The 14,462-nt window shown below is 40.3% G+C and overlaps 1 protein-coding gene across 6 annotated transcripts in view; it reads left to right on the top strand.

Moving 5' to 3' along the window:
• LOC113049392 (disabled homolog 2-interacting protein-like) overlaps positions 1 to 14,462 on the top strand; it is a 116,683-nt gene that overhangs the window by 73,182 nt on the left and 29,039 nt on the right. For 5 of the 6 annotated variants that reach the window (XM_026211699.1, XM_026211705.1, XM_026211701.1 and 2 more), the window contains 2 exons: positions 13,159 to 13,312; positions 13,783 to 13,881. In XM_026211699.1, coding sequence (XP_026067484.1) covers positions 13,159 to 13,312; positions 13,783 to 13,881 — 253 coding nt within the window. Of the gene's footprint in view, positions 1 to 1,268; positions 1,419 to 13,158; positions 13,313 to 13,782; positions 13,882 to 14,462 lie in introns of those variants that run through there. The other variant, XM_026211704.1, reaches the window with a different exon arrangement.

The raw sequence follows: 14,462 nt of genomic DNA, 5'->3' as shown, positions 1-14,462 counted from the left end.
GCTTGGCAAGTCACTGAGCATGTGTGTGTGTTTGTTTATGTGGTTTAAAACAAGGAAGTGGCCAGTCCAGAACAACCTTTGGTTAGCCTTTAACCAGATGCCCAGTAAACACCAAGGGCTCAACTGTTTGCTTGTGATAAGACAAAGGCGTACGTGTATGTGTGGTATTGTCTTATTCAGACAGGATTCATTCAGGCCAGGGCTAATTTGTTTGTTGTTTAGCACGTTTAGGCCATTTCTCTAGAGAATGACAAGTCTTCCCTCAGTCTGTCATTGTGTTGAATTTTCCCAGGATCCTTCACTCTCTGTTTTCCATTCTGGCACCAACTGCATCTTTATTTCCTTTTTTTATATGCATATGGAGGTGCTGGCATCCATTGCCTATGTGTTTCTCTGCCATGATATTACTGTGAAATTGTCCATTTGGCCCGTGTGTTAATGTTAGATGCGAGGGCAGGAGATTGTGTGTATAGCCTTTGCATGAAAGCTAAATCATATCCTCCCTCTCTTACTTTATGCACAAAATGGACTAAAAATGAAATGGTGGAGAGGTCTGTTTTTCACAACATTGAAAATCCTGATGGAAATGTTGGTCCTGTTGCGGGGGTGTGAAATGGGGATCAGTGGTGGTACTGCAGGAGATCCGCCAAGTATCTCCAAGTATATGTTGAACAAAAATTTACATTTAAGTTAATTTCAACCATGCAAAAAAAAAAATTTTCTGCTGCCTCTATCAAGTAAAATTAAAATGTATGAATACATGGTTATTTTAATTGAATTGCATCATAAAATTGCATTGTTCTCTATGCAGTAGAGCCACCCCAACCCCGTTCCGCATATTTTGGTCTTGATGTTATGGCCTTTCTTGCTTGGCACACAATAATAGATCAGGGAATGTTTTATGTCTTGGACCCTTCAGACTTCCTTTTTTCTGTTACATATGTCTAGAATGTCCTTTCCTTTTATAACGTTTTTTTTTTCCTATTACTAGATCATTACCACATGTATGTGTTTACATGTCATGTAAATTATTATGCTTCAGTCCATTAATTGACTACATTATTTGGGAACATACAGCAAAGCTTGCTTAATAAAAGATTGAATCAGAAAAAGTGAAACTAGGATCAATGAAAGAGGCATGGGATGTGATACTGGAAAGTTCAAATGTTATTGAGTTTGATGTGGGAAAGCGAGCGCTATCTGTTTAAATGGGGCGTGTGAGTGAGGAGGTGTGTTATCAGTTATCCCATGGGAACTTCCCTCTCCAGCACGCAGCACGGAAGCCAGAGATCACACAGAATTCCCCTTAACAGTCCATGTAGCGAAGCGCAAATTCAGATCAGAAACACAGAAATGTGCTTGCAATCGGTAGTTGCATGAGTATGGATTGATGGAGCTGGGTTTAATCTCAATTTAATGTAAGTAAATCTGTCTATTCTTTAGAATTTGGATTAAAGCTTGTTCTGAACACAGTCTTCAGTTGACATTAATGTCCATTGTTATGTTTTATGAATTTACATATGCTGTATGAATGATGTTGAATTGATGGCTATTTTTTCTTTTTTTCGTAAACAGTTACCTTTGTTTGTCTGGTTTAATAAAAAAATATTAGAGTAGGCCATCTTTAATGCGTAAAATGTGTTTTAAAGCACATGTTAAGAAGGGACGAGGAAATGGTTACATTTAAAAAAAAAAAAAAAAAAAAAAGTGCTTCTACTGGATGTAAACTGCTTGTATTTAGTAAAAAAAAAAAACATTTGCCCTGTTTTTTTTATTACTTATTTTGTTCGACAAACATTATTTATTTTCTGTCCCCATTCAATTAATTTTAATTAAATAATTTAATTATAACTGAAGTTTTAATTACCTAAGAAAGTTTTTTTTTTTTTTTTTATTCTACTGATGCTGTAATTGATGTCTTTTTTTATGTCTGTCTCTGACCTCAAACAAATATTTTAGTTAACTGTTAAATATTTAGTTTGGGGAATTGAATGAGGTAGTTTGGGAATGAATGAATGAATGAAGGAATGAATGAGAATCACAATCACTATTGTGAATATAAGGTGCTTACTATCCTTTGCCCCTTCACTCCTCTTGTTATTTAAGGTCAGTTTTCAACTGTTTATTGATTTGACCATCTGAATGACAGCTAAAAACTGGATAGATCAAATTTTATTTTTTCCATCTTCACCAAATGTGATGATTTCCTGTGCCGTAGATCATTATGGGCTGTGCTCTTTTTTGGTGGGCTAAAATTGTACCTGTCGGCTAGTTGCCATGGAAACATTCACCTTTCCGTAGTTGCGGTCCATTCAAGGGTAGAGCTAAACCCTGGCAACCAAAGAGCATTGATCTCTCTCTCTCTCTCTCTCTCTCTCTCTCTCTCTCTCTCTCTCTCTCTCTCTCTCTCTCTCTCTAAATTAGAACACAGTAATGACAGCAGAGCCTCAGGCTACATGATTAATCATATACTGCATTAATTGACATTGTGATTTTAGCCATGGCTGTATGTAATGATTAAAGGCTGTTTTAATGTATTCAGTGTCTTATGAAATAGTTATTTTTCACTTTTGGTTATGCCATCTGTCATGGCTATATGAACCACTCCCACAATGTATATGTTCTTTTTTTTAGCATAAACCTTCATTGCTAAAAAAAAAAAAACATACATTATATTTTATTTTAAAAATGTAATTGTGGAAAGAACAACTGTCCACTCAATAACATTCATCAGCAGCTGTGAAATAGATTTATCAGTGACCTCACATAACTTGTGCATTTATGCTAATGACCTAAACTTTTTGTTTCTATGTGAGCTCCATACACCCACACTCAATGCATGTGAAAAGAGCCTGTGATGTGTGCTCTGAAAGGCTGAATTGTGTGTATCAAGCAGTGTGTGTAAGAGCTGTGATGGCCTGTGTGTTTGGGAGCATGTCCCGGCACATCTTCCTGTTTTTCTTTCTCCTCCCATTTCTTTCATGTAGTGTTCAAGGTTGCTTTGATTTGTGAACTGTATTTTGTTGTAAGTGTTTCTACCCTTGCTAAGGGCACTGTGAGTGCAAAGGATGAATAATTTCTTGATGAACCGAAATGTACCAAATTTAAAGAGCACATTTCCATAGCACATTTGATTATGGATCTTTTAGGTTGTAGTAAATGTAGTACATTTCCACATTCAGCATCCCTGAACAGTTCAAATGTAAATTCATACTTGAAATTAGAGATGGATCTTTAGTGAATTTTCATTACACTGATTAATCCAACTCGTACTATTTCTGACATCAATGTGGGATCAACTAGGCTTCATTGGATTAGCTTGATTTCTTTGTTCAGGGTCTACAAAACTGACCCAATCAGTTCAACTGAGTTTCCCAAAATGCAGTAAAAAGAGTAAAAGCCCACCCAACTCTAATTCTCTTCTTCAAATCCTATTGGGAGGTCAGTCTGGATAACTGGGGGTTGTTGCAACAGTACAGTTCATATATTTACTAGTTATTAGGGATGCACTTTGAACAATACCATTGTCATATTGGTTGTCAGCCAACAGTTTTGTTTGTTATTAGTTGCAAAGCAGTCTGTAGCCCTGAGAGCCAAATTTCCAATCGGTTCACTCTGAGTAAAATCGAATATTGTACTGTTTCTGTTCCTGCTTTCATCCGCAATATTATCGTGCCAAAACAGTTTTTTCCCCCCAAAAAAATACCAGTTAATAATATTATTTTTAAAACTTTTTCTTTGCCTATACTACTACTACTACTACTACTACTACTACTACTAATAATAATAATAATAATAATAATAATAATAATAATAATAATAATAATAATAATAATAATAGCCTAATAATAATAATAAAATACAGAGTTTTTTTACTGAAAAAAGAAAAGATAAAGATGGAAGAGATGCCATATATATGTATCTGTGTGCACGTGAGGTGCCGGTGCGATATGGTCATACCAGTACTGGTTGGTTATACAGATAGAAGCAAAACATCATTCACCACTGTCAAGATTTGCTAAATAAATAAAACTGTAAAGCTTTTGCAAAATAAAGAAAACGATTTTCTGTTATCTTGTTTTAATTTCCATGAACTTTGGATCAGATCACAATAAACCGAAAGTTTATCGCACGTTTAATCAGACAGTTTGTTAATGTGTTAATGATTTAAGTGAAATACATTTTGTGTGTAGGTCAATATAGGCTATTCATTTTCTATGTAAGTTTTAATTCTTAAAGTAAAAGTTTTATTCTGTTTTCTTTATTCACAAGCGCTGCAGGTGCATGTGATTTGTTGAATCCATCTTACGCTATTTCCTTGGATAAATAAAATGGCTTTGTTGAGGAAGAGGAGTGCCCGAGTTTGCCACTCGGTTGACTAAATGGGACTTACCTATGATGAATTTACAGCTGAGCATGGGCATTTCACTGGCTGGATGTGTCAGCCTCACATTTGCATAGGCCATACTACTTTTAATTCCTGATTGGTTCACAGCATATTTCAAATATTAACCCTTAAATGCATACCTTGGTGTCACGGTTTTCGCTGCCTGAAGGAACACGGAGCCGAGGATAAACGAAATAAGGCTTTTATTATATCCAACACAGGAGATATCCAACATGGAGCACAGAGGTAGGCACACGTTAGTAGCAAATGAAGACCCGACAAAACAGAACTGAAAGGACAAGGCTTAAGTACAAAGGATAATGGGGAAACACAGGTGGATGGAATAACTAAATTAACAGGGACATGGAACACATGAGGAATAGAATAGACACACCTGGGAACTAATCAAACTAAACACGGAAGACAGAAACTGGGTCACTGGGGCAAAAACACTAAATGAGTCCAGGTGTGTGACAGTACTCCCCCCTCCCGGTAGGTGCGTCCTCGCACCGTAGAAACAACCGAGGGAGGCATGGGTGGGAACTAGGGAGGAGGTTCCGGTGGAGGACGGACTCCCAGGAGGGGGCCAGCAGACAGGGACCACGGAGGAGGAGCCAGGGAGGAGACGGAGGAAGGAGCCAGGGAGGAGACAGGAGCAGGAGGAGCCAGATGGTCCACCAGAGACCAGCCAGGACGGAGATCCAAGGTGGAGTCGACGGCGGGAGGAGCCATGGTGAAGGAGGGGTCGACGACACCAGGGGGCCGACAGGCGGAGACTGCACCGGTGGGTGAGGAGCCCAAGATGGAGCAGCACAGCCGCAGAGCCAGGGGGACGTCGAGGTTCCAGAGGGCCTAGGTGGAGCAGAAGGCTCAGGCGACCAAGGCGGAGGCGGGGTCCTGGCAGACCGATGTGGAGCCGGAGCGACCGAGGATGGAGGTGGAACCGGAGGGAAGGAGGAGCCTGACAGAGCCGGAGGGATGGAGTGACGAGGTGGAACCAGAGGAGTGGAGTCCCGAGGCGGCGGATGGTCGACGACTGACCAAGGTGGAGCCGGAGGGACGAGGGAGCCCGGTGGAGCAGGTGGGATGACAGGCCACGGTGGAGACGAGGGAGCTAAGAGCCAAGGCGGAGCCGCTGGGTCGAAGGACCGAGGAGGAGTCCAGGGCTCGGAGGCTGGAGGCGGAGACAGGGCTTTAACACGCCAAGGCGGAGCTGGAGACTGGCAGTCCAGCGGCGAACCACCGCGCCCTGATGGCGCGGACTGAGGGTGAGCTGCGGGACTGACTGGCACCAGCAGGGATGGCGAGGAACTGGCTGGTCTAGGAGGAGGAGAGAGGAGAGGGATGGGAGGAAGGACAGGAGGATCAGGACTGGACGGAACCAGCAAAAGAGGAGTAGAGGGACCAGCAGGTTTGGGAGGAGGCGGGAGAGGGAGGCTGGGAGGGAATACAGGAGACACAGAAGATTCAGGGCTGGGTGGAACCAGCGGAGACACAGATGATTCAGGGCTGGACGGAACCAGTGGTGAAACAGAAAAATCATGGCTGGGCGGAACCAGCGGAGACACAGAAAATTCAGAGCTGGGCGGAACCAGCGGAGAAACAGAAAATTCAGGGCTGGGCGGAACCAGCGGAGAAACAGAAGATTCAGAGCTGGGCGGAACCAGCGGAGAAACAGAAAATTCAGAGCTGGGCGGAACCAGCGGAGAAACAGAAAATTCAGGGCTGGGCGGAACCAGCGGAGAAACAGAAGATTCAGAGCTGGGCGGAACCAGCGGAGAAACAGAAAACTCAGGGCTGGGCGGAACCAGCGGAGAAACAGAAAACTCAGGGCTGGGCGGATCCAGCGGAAATGGAGCAGAGGAAATGACTGGAGGAGGTAGGAGTGGGAGACTGAGAGGGTATACAGGGGAATCAGGGCTGGACGGAACCAGCGGGGAAACAGGAATATTAGGGATTACCTCCGTAGACCAGTCCATCAGATCCAGAACTTGCTCCATATGACTTTCAGAGACTGCATATAGCTCACCCTCAGTCGCAGGAGGGTGGGCAGGGCTTTCCTCCACGCCCTCGATCTCCACGAGGACTCCCACGATGCACAGTGTTGCCGGCTCACACACCTGGTCAGTCGCGCTCTCGAGATCCGGCTCCCTGTCAGTGGATGGCTCGGACTCTGCGGCTGCGGTGGGCTCTGGCTCCGTGTAGCGAGATGGTGGCTGGCTGGTCTCTGGGTCGGGAGTGGGGCTGGCGAGGTCCTCTATGGGGCAGACGGTGAGAGGTGACCCATTTCTCGCCAGAGTCCACTCCACAAATGCGGCGAAATCCTCCCGAGGACCATCTTCGGACGACAACGCTCTGCATTTGGAGTTCAGGCTGGTGTTGTAGAAGGTGCAGAGCGCGTTGTCCGGGTAGCTGGTGGCATTAGCTAATAGAATAAACTGTCTGGTATGGTCCTCGAGAGAACGTCCTTCCTGCTTCAGCAGAAGGATGAGGAATTCGGGACGATAGAGGGGATCCATAGAAACACTACAAAACAAAAAGACTTTGAAAACACAAAAACAAAACGGAGGAAAAAAACACGCAGTTTTGTATTTTCTTCTTTAGGTCGGGTCTTCTGTCACGGTTTTCGCTGCCTGAAGGAACACGGAGCCGAGGATAAACGAAATAAGGCTTTTATTATATCCAACACAGGAGATATCCAACATGGAGCACAGAGGTAGGCACACGTTAGTAGCAAATGAAGACCCGACAAAACAGAACTGAAAGGACAAGGCTTAAGTACAAAGGATAATGGGGAAACACAGGTGGATGGAATAACTAAATTAACAGGGACATGGAACACATGAGGAATAGAATAGACACACCTGGGAACTAATCAAACTAAACACGGAAGACAGAAACTGGGTCACTGGGGCAAAAACACTAAATGAGTCCAGGTGTGTGACACTTGGGTCTTTAGCTACCTGGGACATCTTTCTCTACCCTCTCGCTCCTGGATTTTTTTTAAGTTCGAGATCAATTTTCTTAGTTTTCTTAAATATATTCATTATAAACAATATAACAAGAAAAAAAGTAAAATATAAAATAATAACAGTTTTCTGATTAAGTTTTTGTAAAATGTTTATAGGGTCACTAGAGTTTTGTAAATGTGAAGGTATTTTTTTTTCCTCAAGGTGGCACTGTTTGATGCACAATGATGGCGTGACATTTCACTCATAATTGCCGCATAAAACAAACGTATATCCTCAGCAAAAGTTTAACTGGTTTGAATGGCTTTACTGTAAAGCAATTACTATACGCAAAGAAATATAAGCGTCACCGTCATTTAATGCTGGATGTGGTCAGTAACCTGCCAGTGATCAAAATATTGAATATGAAGTCATTAAAAACAATAGTTGGAGAATATGGTTGAGATTGTGAATGTGAGGCAGATGCTGAATGTACTGTGGACGTGCGCTCTGACGATGACAGTGATGGTAAAATCATCTGCTCAAACTGAACTCTTGTAATTTTCAAAAGGTAACAAAATATACTTTATTTTATTCTTCTGTAATTGTTCTTAAAATATCAAGAGAGTTTTTTGCTATTGCAGCAGTTAGAGATCCATCCGTGCTGGATATATAGGTCGCTAAAGGTTAGCGTCGCTAAAGACCCGAATATGTAATAATGATTAGGGCGTCACTTTTGAGAAAAATCTAATTGGAACGGATATCGAATATCATGCAATGTATTCTAATATATTCTAATATCTACGTGCCCCAACACATAGAGCCTGCATTGGAAATAATGAACATGAGCGCGCAAAAGACGCGTTAACAGCCCCTAATGGAGATTCAATCACAAATGTTTAACTGTAAGTCATAAACATGACTATCTGGATTATTATTTTTTTTTACTTAATGTTTGAAACAGCAGGTTATCAACTTATCTGGATTAAGTTGGCTCTCTTTTATTTACAATGTTCCCCGCGGTGGAGAACACATGTTCGGAGCGCTCAGACATGCCTGGCTACTTTATTCACTTGATTTGGTCATGGGCCTATGCTACAATACGTCTAGAGTGGCCTCTACTGGATAAGATGGCAAAGAACAAAATAAAAAAACAAACTGTGTAATTATAGACTAAAAAATGCACTACACATGGCATTTTAAAAACTGGATATTTTATTTATAGTTCGATTACGGATATTTCACGTCATGTTCGAATGCATATTCGAATATCGAATAAAAAGTGACAGCCCTAATAATGATTGGCAAAACATTCATGCAGGGTTAAATGGAACGATAAAATAACGTTAACTGGTTAATGGCCATTTCAAATTTTCTATTTGTTCTGAACTTTAAAATTTGATTTACGTTTCTGTTTCTTTTCTGTTCTGTTCCTGTCAAAATTTCGTTCATTTCCGGATTTAGTTTTTGGCCTTGAACCGGTTGAGAGCCCTGCAGAGAGCGTAATCTTGGTTTCTTCTATCAGTCTGTCACTTGTATTAGTTCAAAACATTTATTTATAGAGCATTGCTATCTCCATTCTCCTTTATTACTTTTACATGCTGTCATGAAAAAAATTAAAATACAAAATAATAAAAAGCTATTTAAAGTAAGTTGTTATCATGGCACTGTCACCTCTTTTTATGTTTATTTTCAGACTCAAATGCCTTTGGTTTATTCCATTGATTTGTTGGATTTTTGAAGATATGGCCTAGAACCAAATAATTAAGCGGTCTGAGTTAAAAACGAAGAACAGAAAAGGAGGAATGGAGGGTGTAGTGTGAATTATGTCTGGTGCAGTGTCTGAAATATTTACAGAGACAGAGATACATAGCACTGTGAAGACAGGAAGTGTGTGCGCTGGGGATGAATCCATTTGGGAAGCAGAGGATTCCGGGTAAATTTGGAGCAAAAATGAGAAACTGAAAGATAAAGAGAGAACATGGCAAACTGTTATAAAAAGGATTCTTTTCCAAGGACAAATGGGTCAGTTACTTCTCCGCAGACAGCACGTGCATGCTGTTCTGTTTGAGGTGATAAGTATTTGGAGGTGAGCTGTTCAGTTCAGTTTTTGTGTTAATATCTCCCTGCCTCAAAACACATGCTCGCTTTCATTGGTAGGGGATGCATAACATGAAAGAGCTTGTAACACATGCCATTAAGCATGCACAGCACAACACTGAGCGTGCCAACATCACACTAACAGGCTAAAATACATGCTGTCTTTCACACACACAGTGAACACAGTTAGAGCGGCTGTATTATCATTCATACAGTGTCGTTCATTGCCTCCAATGCTGACATTAACATTCATTCTTCTAGACTGATGTGACGGTTAACCTTCTAGAGACACACTCCATGTGGAGTAGTGTGTGTGTTTCCATGTGTTGGTGTTCTACATCCATCTCCTTATTAGTCTCACTTGCCTTTAAATAAGACTTATTTCGACACATAGACAGCCAAGGACGAGTAAACATACATTCCTCACAGGGTACACCTCAGCACGATCCTCTTGTCTGAACATGTCCTTTTCCTCTCTTAAACTCACCTCTAACTCCCAGGATGCACTTCACTCTGATTTACCCAGTGGCAATATTTAGATGATCTAGAATGTGCTGTTACATCATATTGGTAAAAATGAGAAAGTGCCCTTCTTGGGTGTCCTTTAAAAACATTATTTCTAAAATTAGAAATGATTGTACTCCGCATAACATTTTTAATGTGACATTTATTTAGTTTTGACCAGAGAACAACACGGAAAAGAAGCAATGTTGAATGAAGTCATTATTTATTTTAATTTTTATTTGCATGAACAAAGGATTCTCGTAGCTTCATAAAACAGTGATTGAAACACTGATGTCACATGGACTATTTTAAAAATGTCCTTACTACCTTTCTAGGCCTTGAACTTGTCAGTTGCATTGCTGTCTATGAAGGGTTTAGAAAGAATTTGGATTCATCAAAAATATCTTAATTTGTGTTCTGAAGATGAACGAAGGTCTTAAGGGTTTGGAACGATATGAGGATGACTAATTGATAACAGAATTTTCATTTTGGGGTAAACTATTCCTTTAATGCACTGCCGTAGCCCTTCATGGTTAAAAGTGGTTGAGTTATTGTCTCGTGTTGGATAGAAAGTTCTGAATGATGAGATATTTCTTGTCTTCGAAACGAAAGATAAGGTTTATGTGTGCCCATGGAAAGTGCTGAACTGTTCTCTGTTTCAGTGGCACTTGATCCCCTTCCAAACTTGTTGACCAAAAAAGAGCTTCTAAGAGGTATTTTCACTCCTGATTCCATTTTCTGTCACAGTTTTGGAGAGCTAATATTAAGTCCTACTCAAGGAAACTGTCTGTTTCATTTGAAACAAAAAGTTCATGTTTAGAGAACATTCTTTTGATCTTAAAAGTTTCATTTCCAGTAACTAAGTGGTTGACGACAATTCAGATAAACCCCCCAACACACACTGTTTCTTTAGATTTTTAACATTCTTTCACTCAAGCTGGTTTTTGACAACTATTCCCAATACTTCCTGTCAGTGTCATCCCATCATTGTTTCCCAGTCAGGAAAACTGACGTTGGATTTCTCCTCATTCTGGAACTCAACCTGTCGTTTGGTCTTTCTATCGCTACTTCAAGCATGGATCAATCCCACAATCCCCTCTGCTCCAATTACTCTCAGAGCATTCTGCTTGGTTTCACCTCAGCCAATCAGAAATAAAACAGTTTGTACACACAGACACACACACACACGTTTTACTCTCTGAAGCCTCAGTGGTTAGGAGACAAGGCTGGTCTCAGGAGGATAGTCTTACCTCTGAAGATCTTTGTGGAGGAGAGAAAGGAGAGTGCAAGGAAAGGAAAACAAGCGAGAGGGGGAAGGGAGGTAAATAAAGAGTTCAGGGTAATAGAGAATAGTAAATAATTTATGAGATACACACAGCACAGCAACAAACTGTTGATGATGATTGTTTATTGAGAGAGATGTGGGTCACTTCCTAGTAGATTTAATTGTCTCTTTGTGTGGGGGAAAATGTGGGTTTACGTTAAGAGAGCATCACTAGCATCACATTTAACAAGAGGTCAAAAATTGTCCATGTGTGTTAGTTAATTACTAAAATGAAAGAGTTCACCCAAAATGTTTAATTTATTTACCCCCATGACATTCCAGTTCTATGTTTGTTTCTCTTTTCTATGTAACACAAAATTAGATGTTAAGCAGAATGTCCAAGGTGCTCTTTTTCCATACAAAAGGAGTATGAAAAGTAGGGATGGAACGGTTCGCAAAAAAAAAAAAAAAAACCATTCACTCTTGTTCAGTGCGAATGCCGTATGCTGGATTATGAGCAGTCATTTATGCCATTATCACTGGGTGCTGATAGCTTGCATGCACAGCTGAGACCTGAACAGCACATTAACATGCTAAAATCTTCTGAGAGTTGTCATGGTAGAAGTGAAGCCGTTTAAGCTGTATTTTAATGCCTTACATAACCTACAATACTAAACCTTCATCACAGCCAGATGCACAGCAACCCAATTTTTAGGGGGTACGCAGCAAAACAACATTGGGGTGTGTAAATTATGACAGAATTTAAATATTTGTGCGATGTATTCCTTGGAGAACAGAAGATGAAGAGTGTTCTGTGCACATCTCTTTCCAGCTGACATCAAGGAATGAGTGGTGGAACTGTTCCCAGATCAGATCTGCTTTGTAGCAAACACTAATTAACGTCAGCTCAGACCAACACAGGCTTCATCTTAGATGAGATCTCCCACTCTAATTACAGCGGTAAACATGTTGGATTTTCCAATGATATGCTTGCTATCTCCTATCATTGTTTATTATGGATGCGGAACATGTTGAATTGATGTGACACAAGTGGTATTGGCATCTTAAATGGCTTCATTCTTCACACATGAATGCAAGCACACGTAACTTCCTCTACGATCTGGCACCTTTCTGACTACGGTCTGTTAGCAGATATTAAAATGTATGGAAGAGATTTTCTAAATTCTATTTTAGATTTTTAAGAGATAATTAACAGTTTGAAGAAGGCACTAATTATCTTGTCAGAGCACTAATCAGTTTCTGTGCGCACTAACATTAACCAACAGCTCAGTTAATGACACCTGTAGTGAGCAGATCACGCAAACACTTTGCTCAAGCAACACATGCTGAACAGCAAGCCTGTGTTCATTCACATGCCTTTGTGAGTAATTAATGCCTTTATGCAATATGTATATCTCATATCATAGAGAAAATTTTGAGGACATTTTTTCTGACCCACTTTAGACCTTTTCACTCTTGTTTACTGTAATTTATTTTCTTAAGTTATAAGTTTAAATTGCAATGGTCTGAAATTTATTTCAGAATTTTTTAAATTTATTAAGTTTATTTCCACTGAATTAGGAGTAATATTATAGAAAAATTGCTGCATGACCTCTATTATTGCTATATTATTGCTGCTGTTTTCACACTTTGCAGACTCAAACTATGTTGTTGAGGTTCAAACATCTATTATTCTTTGATCCTCGAAACTGCTGTATCCTGTTCACCTCTTTAAGGCTGCCTGCGGACTCTGTTGTCTCAGCATTGTCTGTCTGTGAATAGGACCAGAACACATGTCCTCATATTATACACCTGCAGTTTAGGCAGTGATAACACTTGCCACATCAGTTATCTTGTCTTGTTTTCAAGATAAACGATTATGTGAGTATTGAAAGTGTGTGTGTGTGTACACGAGGGACGCTTGTGTGACTGGTTGGTTTGTTTTCCTGTCTCAGGTCCCATCTGATGCCCAGGCTGAAGGAGTCGCGTTCTCACGAGTCTTTGCTCAGTCCCAGCAGTGCAGTAGAAGCTCTGGATCTCAGCATGGAGGAGGAGGTCCTTATTAAACCAGTGCACAGCTCCATCCTCGGGCAAGATTATTGCTTTGAGGTATAGATGCCTCTTTCACTTTGTTTACATTATTTACAACAATAAATTAATTGATCTGATATTTCTTAACCCTCAGTACATGTTAAATTCAATATTACAGTATATTATCATTCATAAGACAAAAAGCTGTTTGTCAAAATCAGAATCATATTAAATCAAGAGCTTCTGGATTAAACCAGAATATAATTAAACTCAGAATTAAATCAAATTAAGGAATTTAACCGAACCTGGGAAATCTGAATTTATTAAGTTTGGATTGGATTTTTTTTTTTTGGTCTCTCTTATAGCTTATGATTCGGGTTTTTTATGTTTTTTAAATGCTGTATCTGTACCCAAAATATCTGTCAGTAAGTGTGATTCAGTTTTGCATTTTGTAACATATTTTCAAATGACATTAAAACGTGGCAAAGGAACTGGAATCCGTGAGATTTGTTGCAGCAAGCTGACAATTATCAACCTTTTTTCCAAAGGTGAGCACCTCCACAGGTAGTAAGTGCTTTTCCTGTCGTTCGGCCGCAGAGAGAGACAAATGGATGGAGAACCTGCGACGGGCCATTCATCCTAATAAGGTAAACTCACCTTTCTGTAGAGTTGCTTTTATTCCTGCATAGGCTAAAACCATCCTTGATGCAGATGCTCTGATTTATTACTGAAGAAATGCAACTCAATGCAAAGAAAAAAAGAGAGCTCAAATAATGTTTCTGCATCTGTAAGAATGATGAAATTCAGGGCAGTTTTTTTCCATCTCCCTTTGATATAAGCACATGAGATGCAGGAAAGCAAAACATATGGCAGCTTTGAGCGCGCCAAGAAAAAGATCTCATCCGACAGCTCATTTACCAATCAATGATTAAGCAAATTAATGATTAATTAGATTGGAACAAAAATTCAAGCACAACCTTCAAGTTATATTTGCCTTCTTCACAGCTTGCCTGGGGATGTGTTTAATGTCTCCCCATCGCTCAGTCTTACATTTTAATTACTCAGTGGGTTTCTGAGGTGAACACCAGAGCCAGGCTTTCCAGAGCTTTGCTGTGAACAGATGATGCTTCAGACAGATGTTGATGCTGTAGTAGTGTGGAGATGATCATAGCTCAGGCATTAGCTGTTGCGGCAGAGGCCCATTTCTGTCTGCCTAATTAGTTCATTA

This window comes from Carassius auratus, chromosome 30 (assembly GCF_003368295.1).
Source record: "Carassius auratus strain Wakin chromosome 30, ASM336829v1, whole genome shotgun sequence".
In the NCBI taxonomy this organism is placed as follows: domain Eukaryota; kingdom Metazoa; phylum Chordata; class Actinopteri; order Cypriniformes; family Cyprinidae; genus Carassius; species Carassius auratus.
Note: the sequence above shows the minus strand (reverse complement) of the source record. Positions and strands in the feature narration are given on the sequence as shown.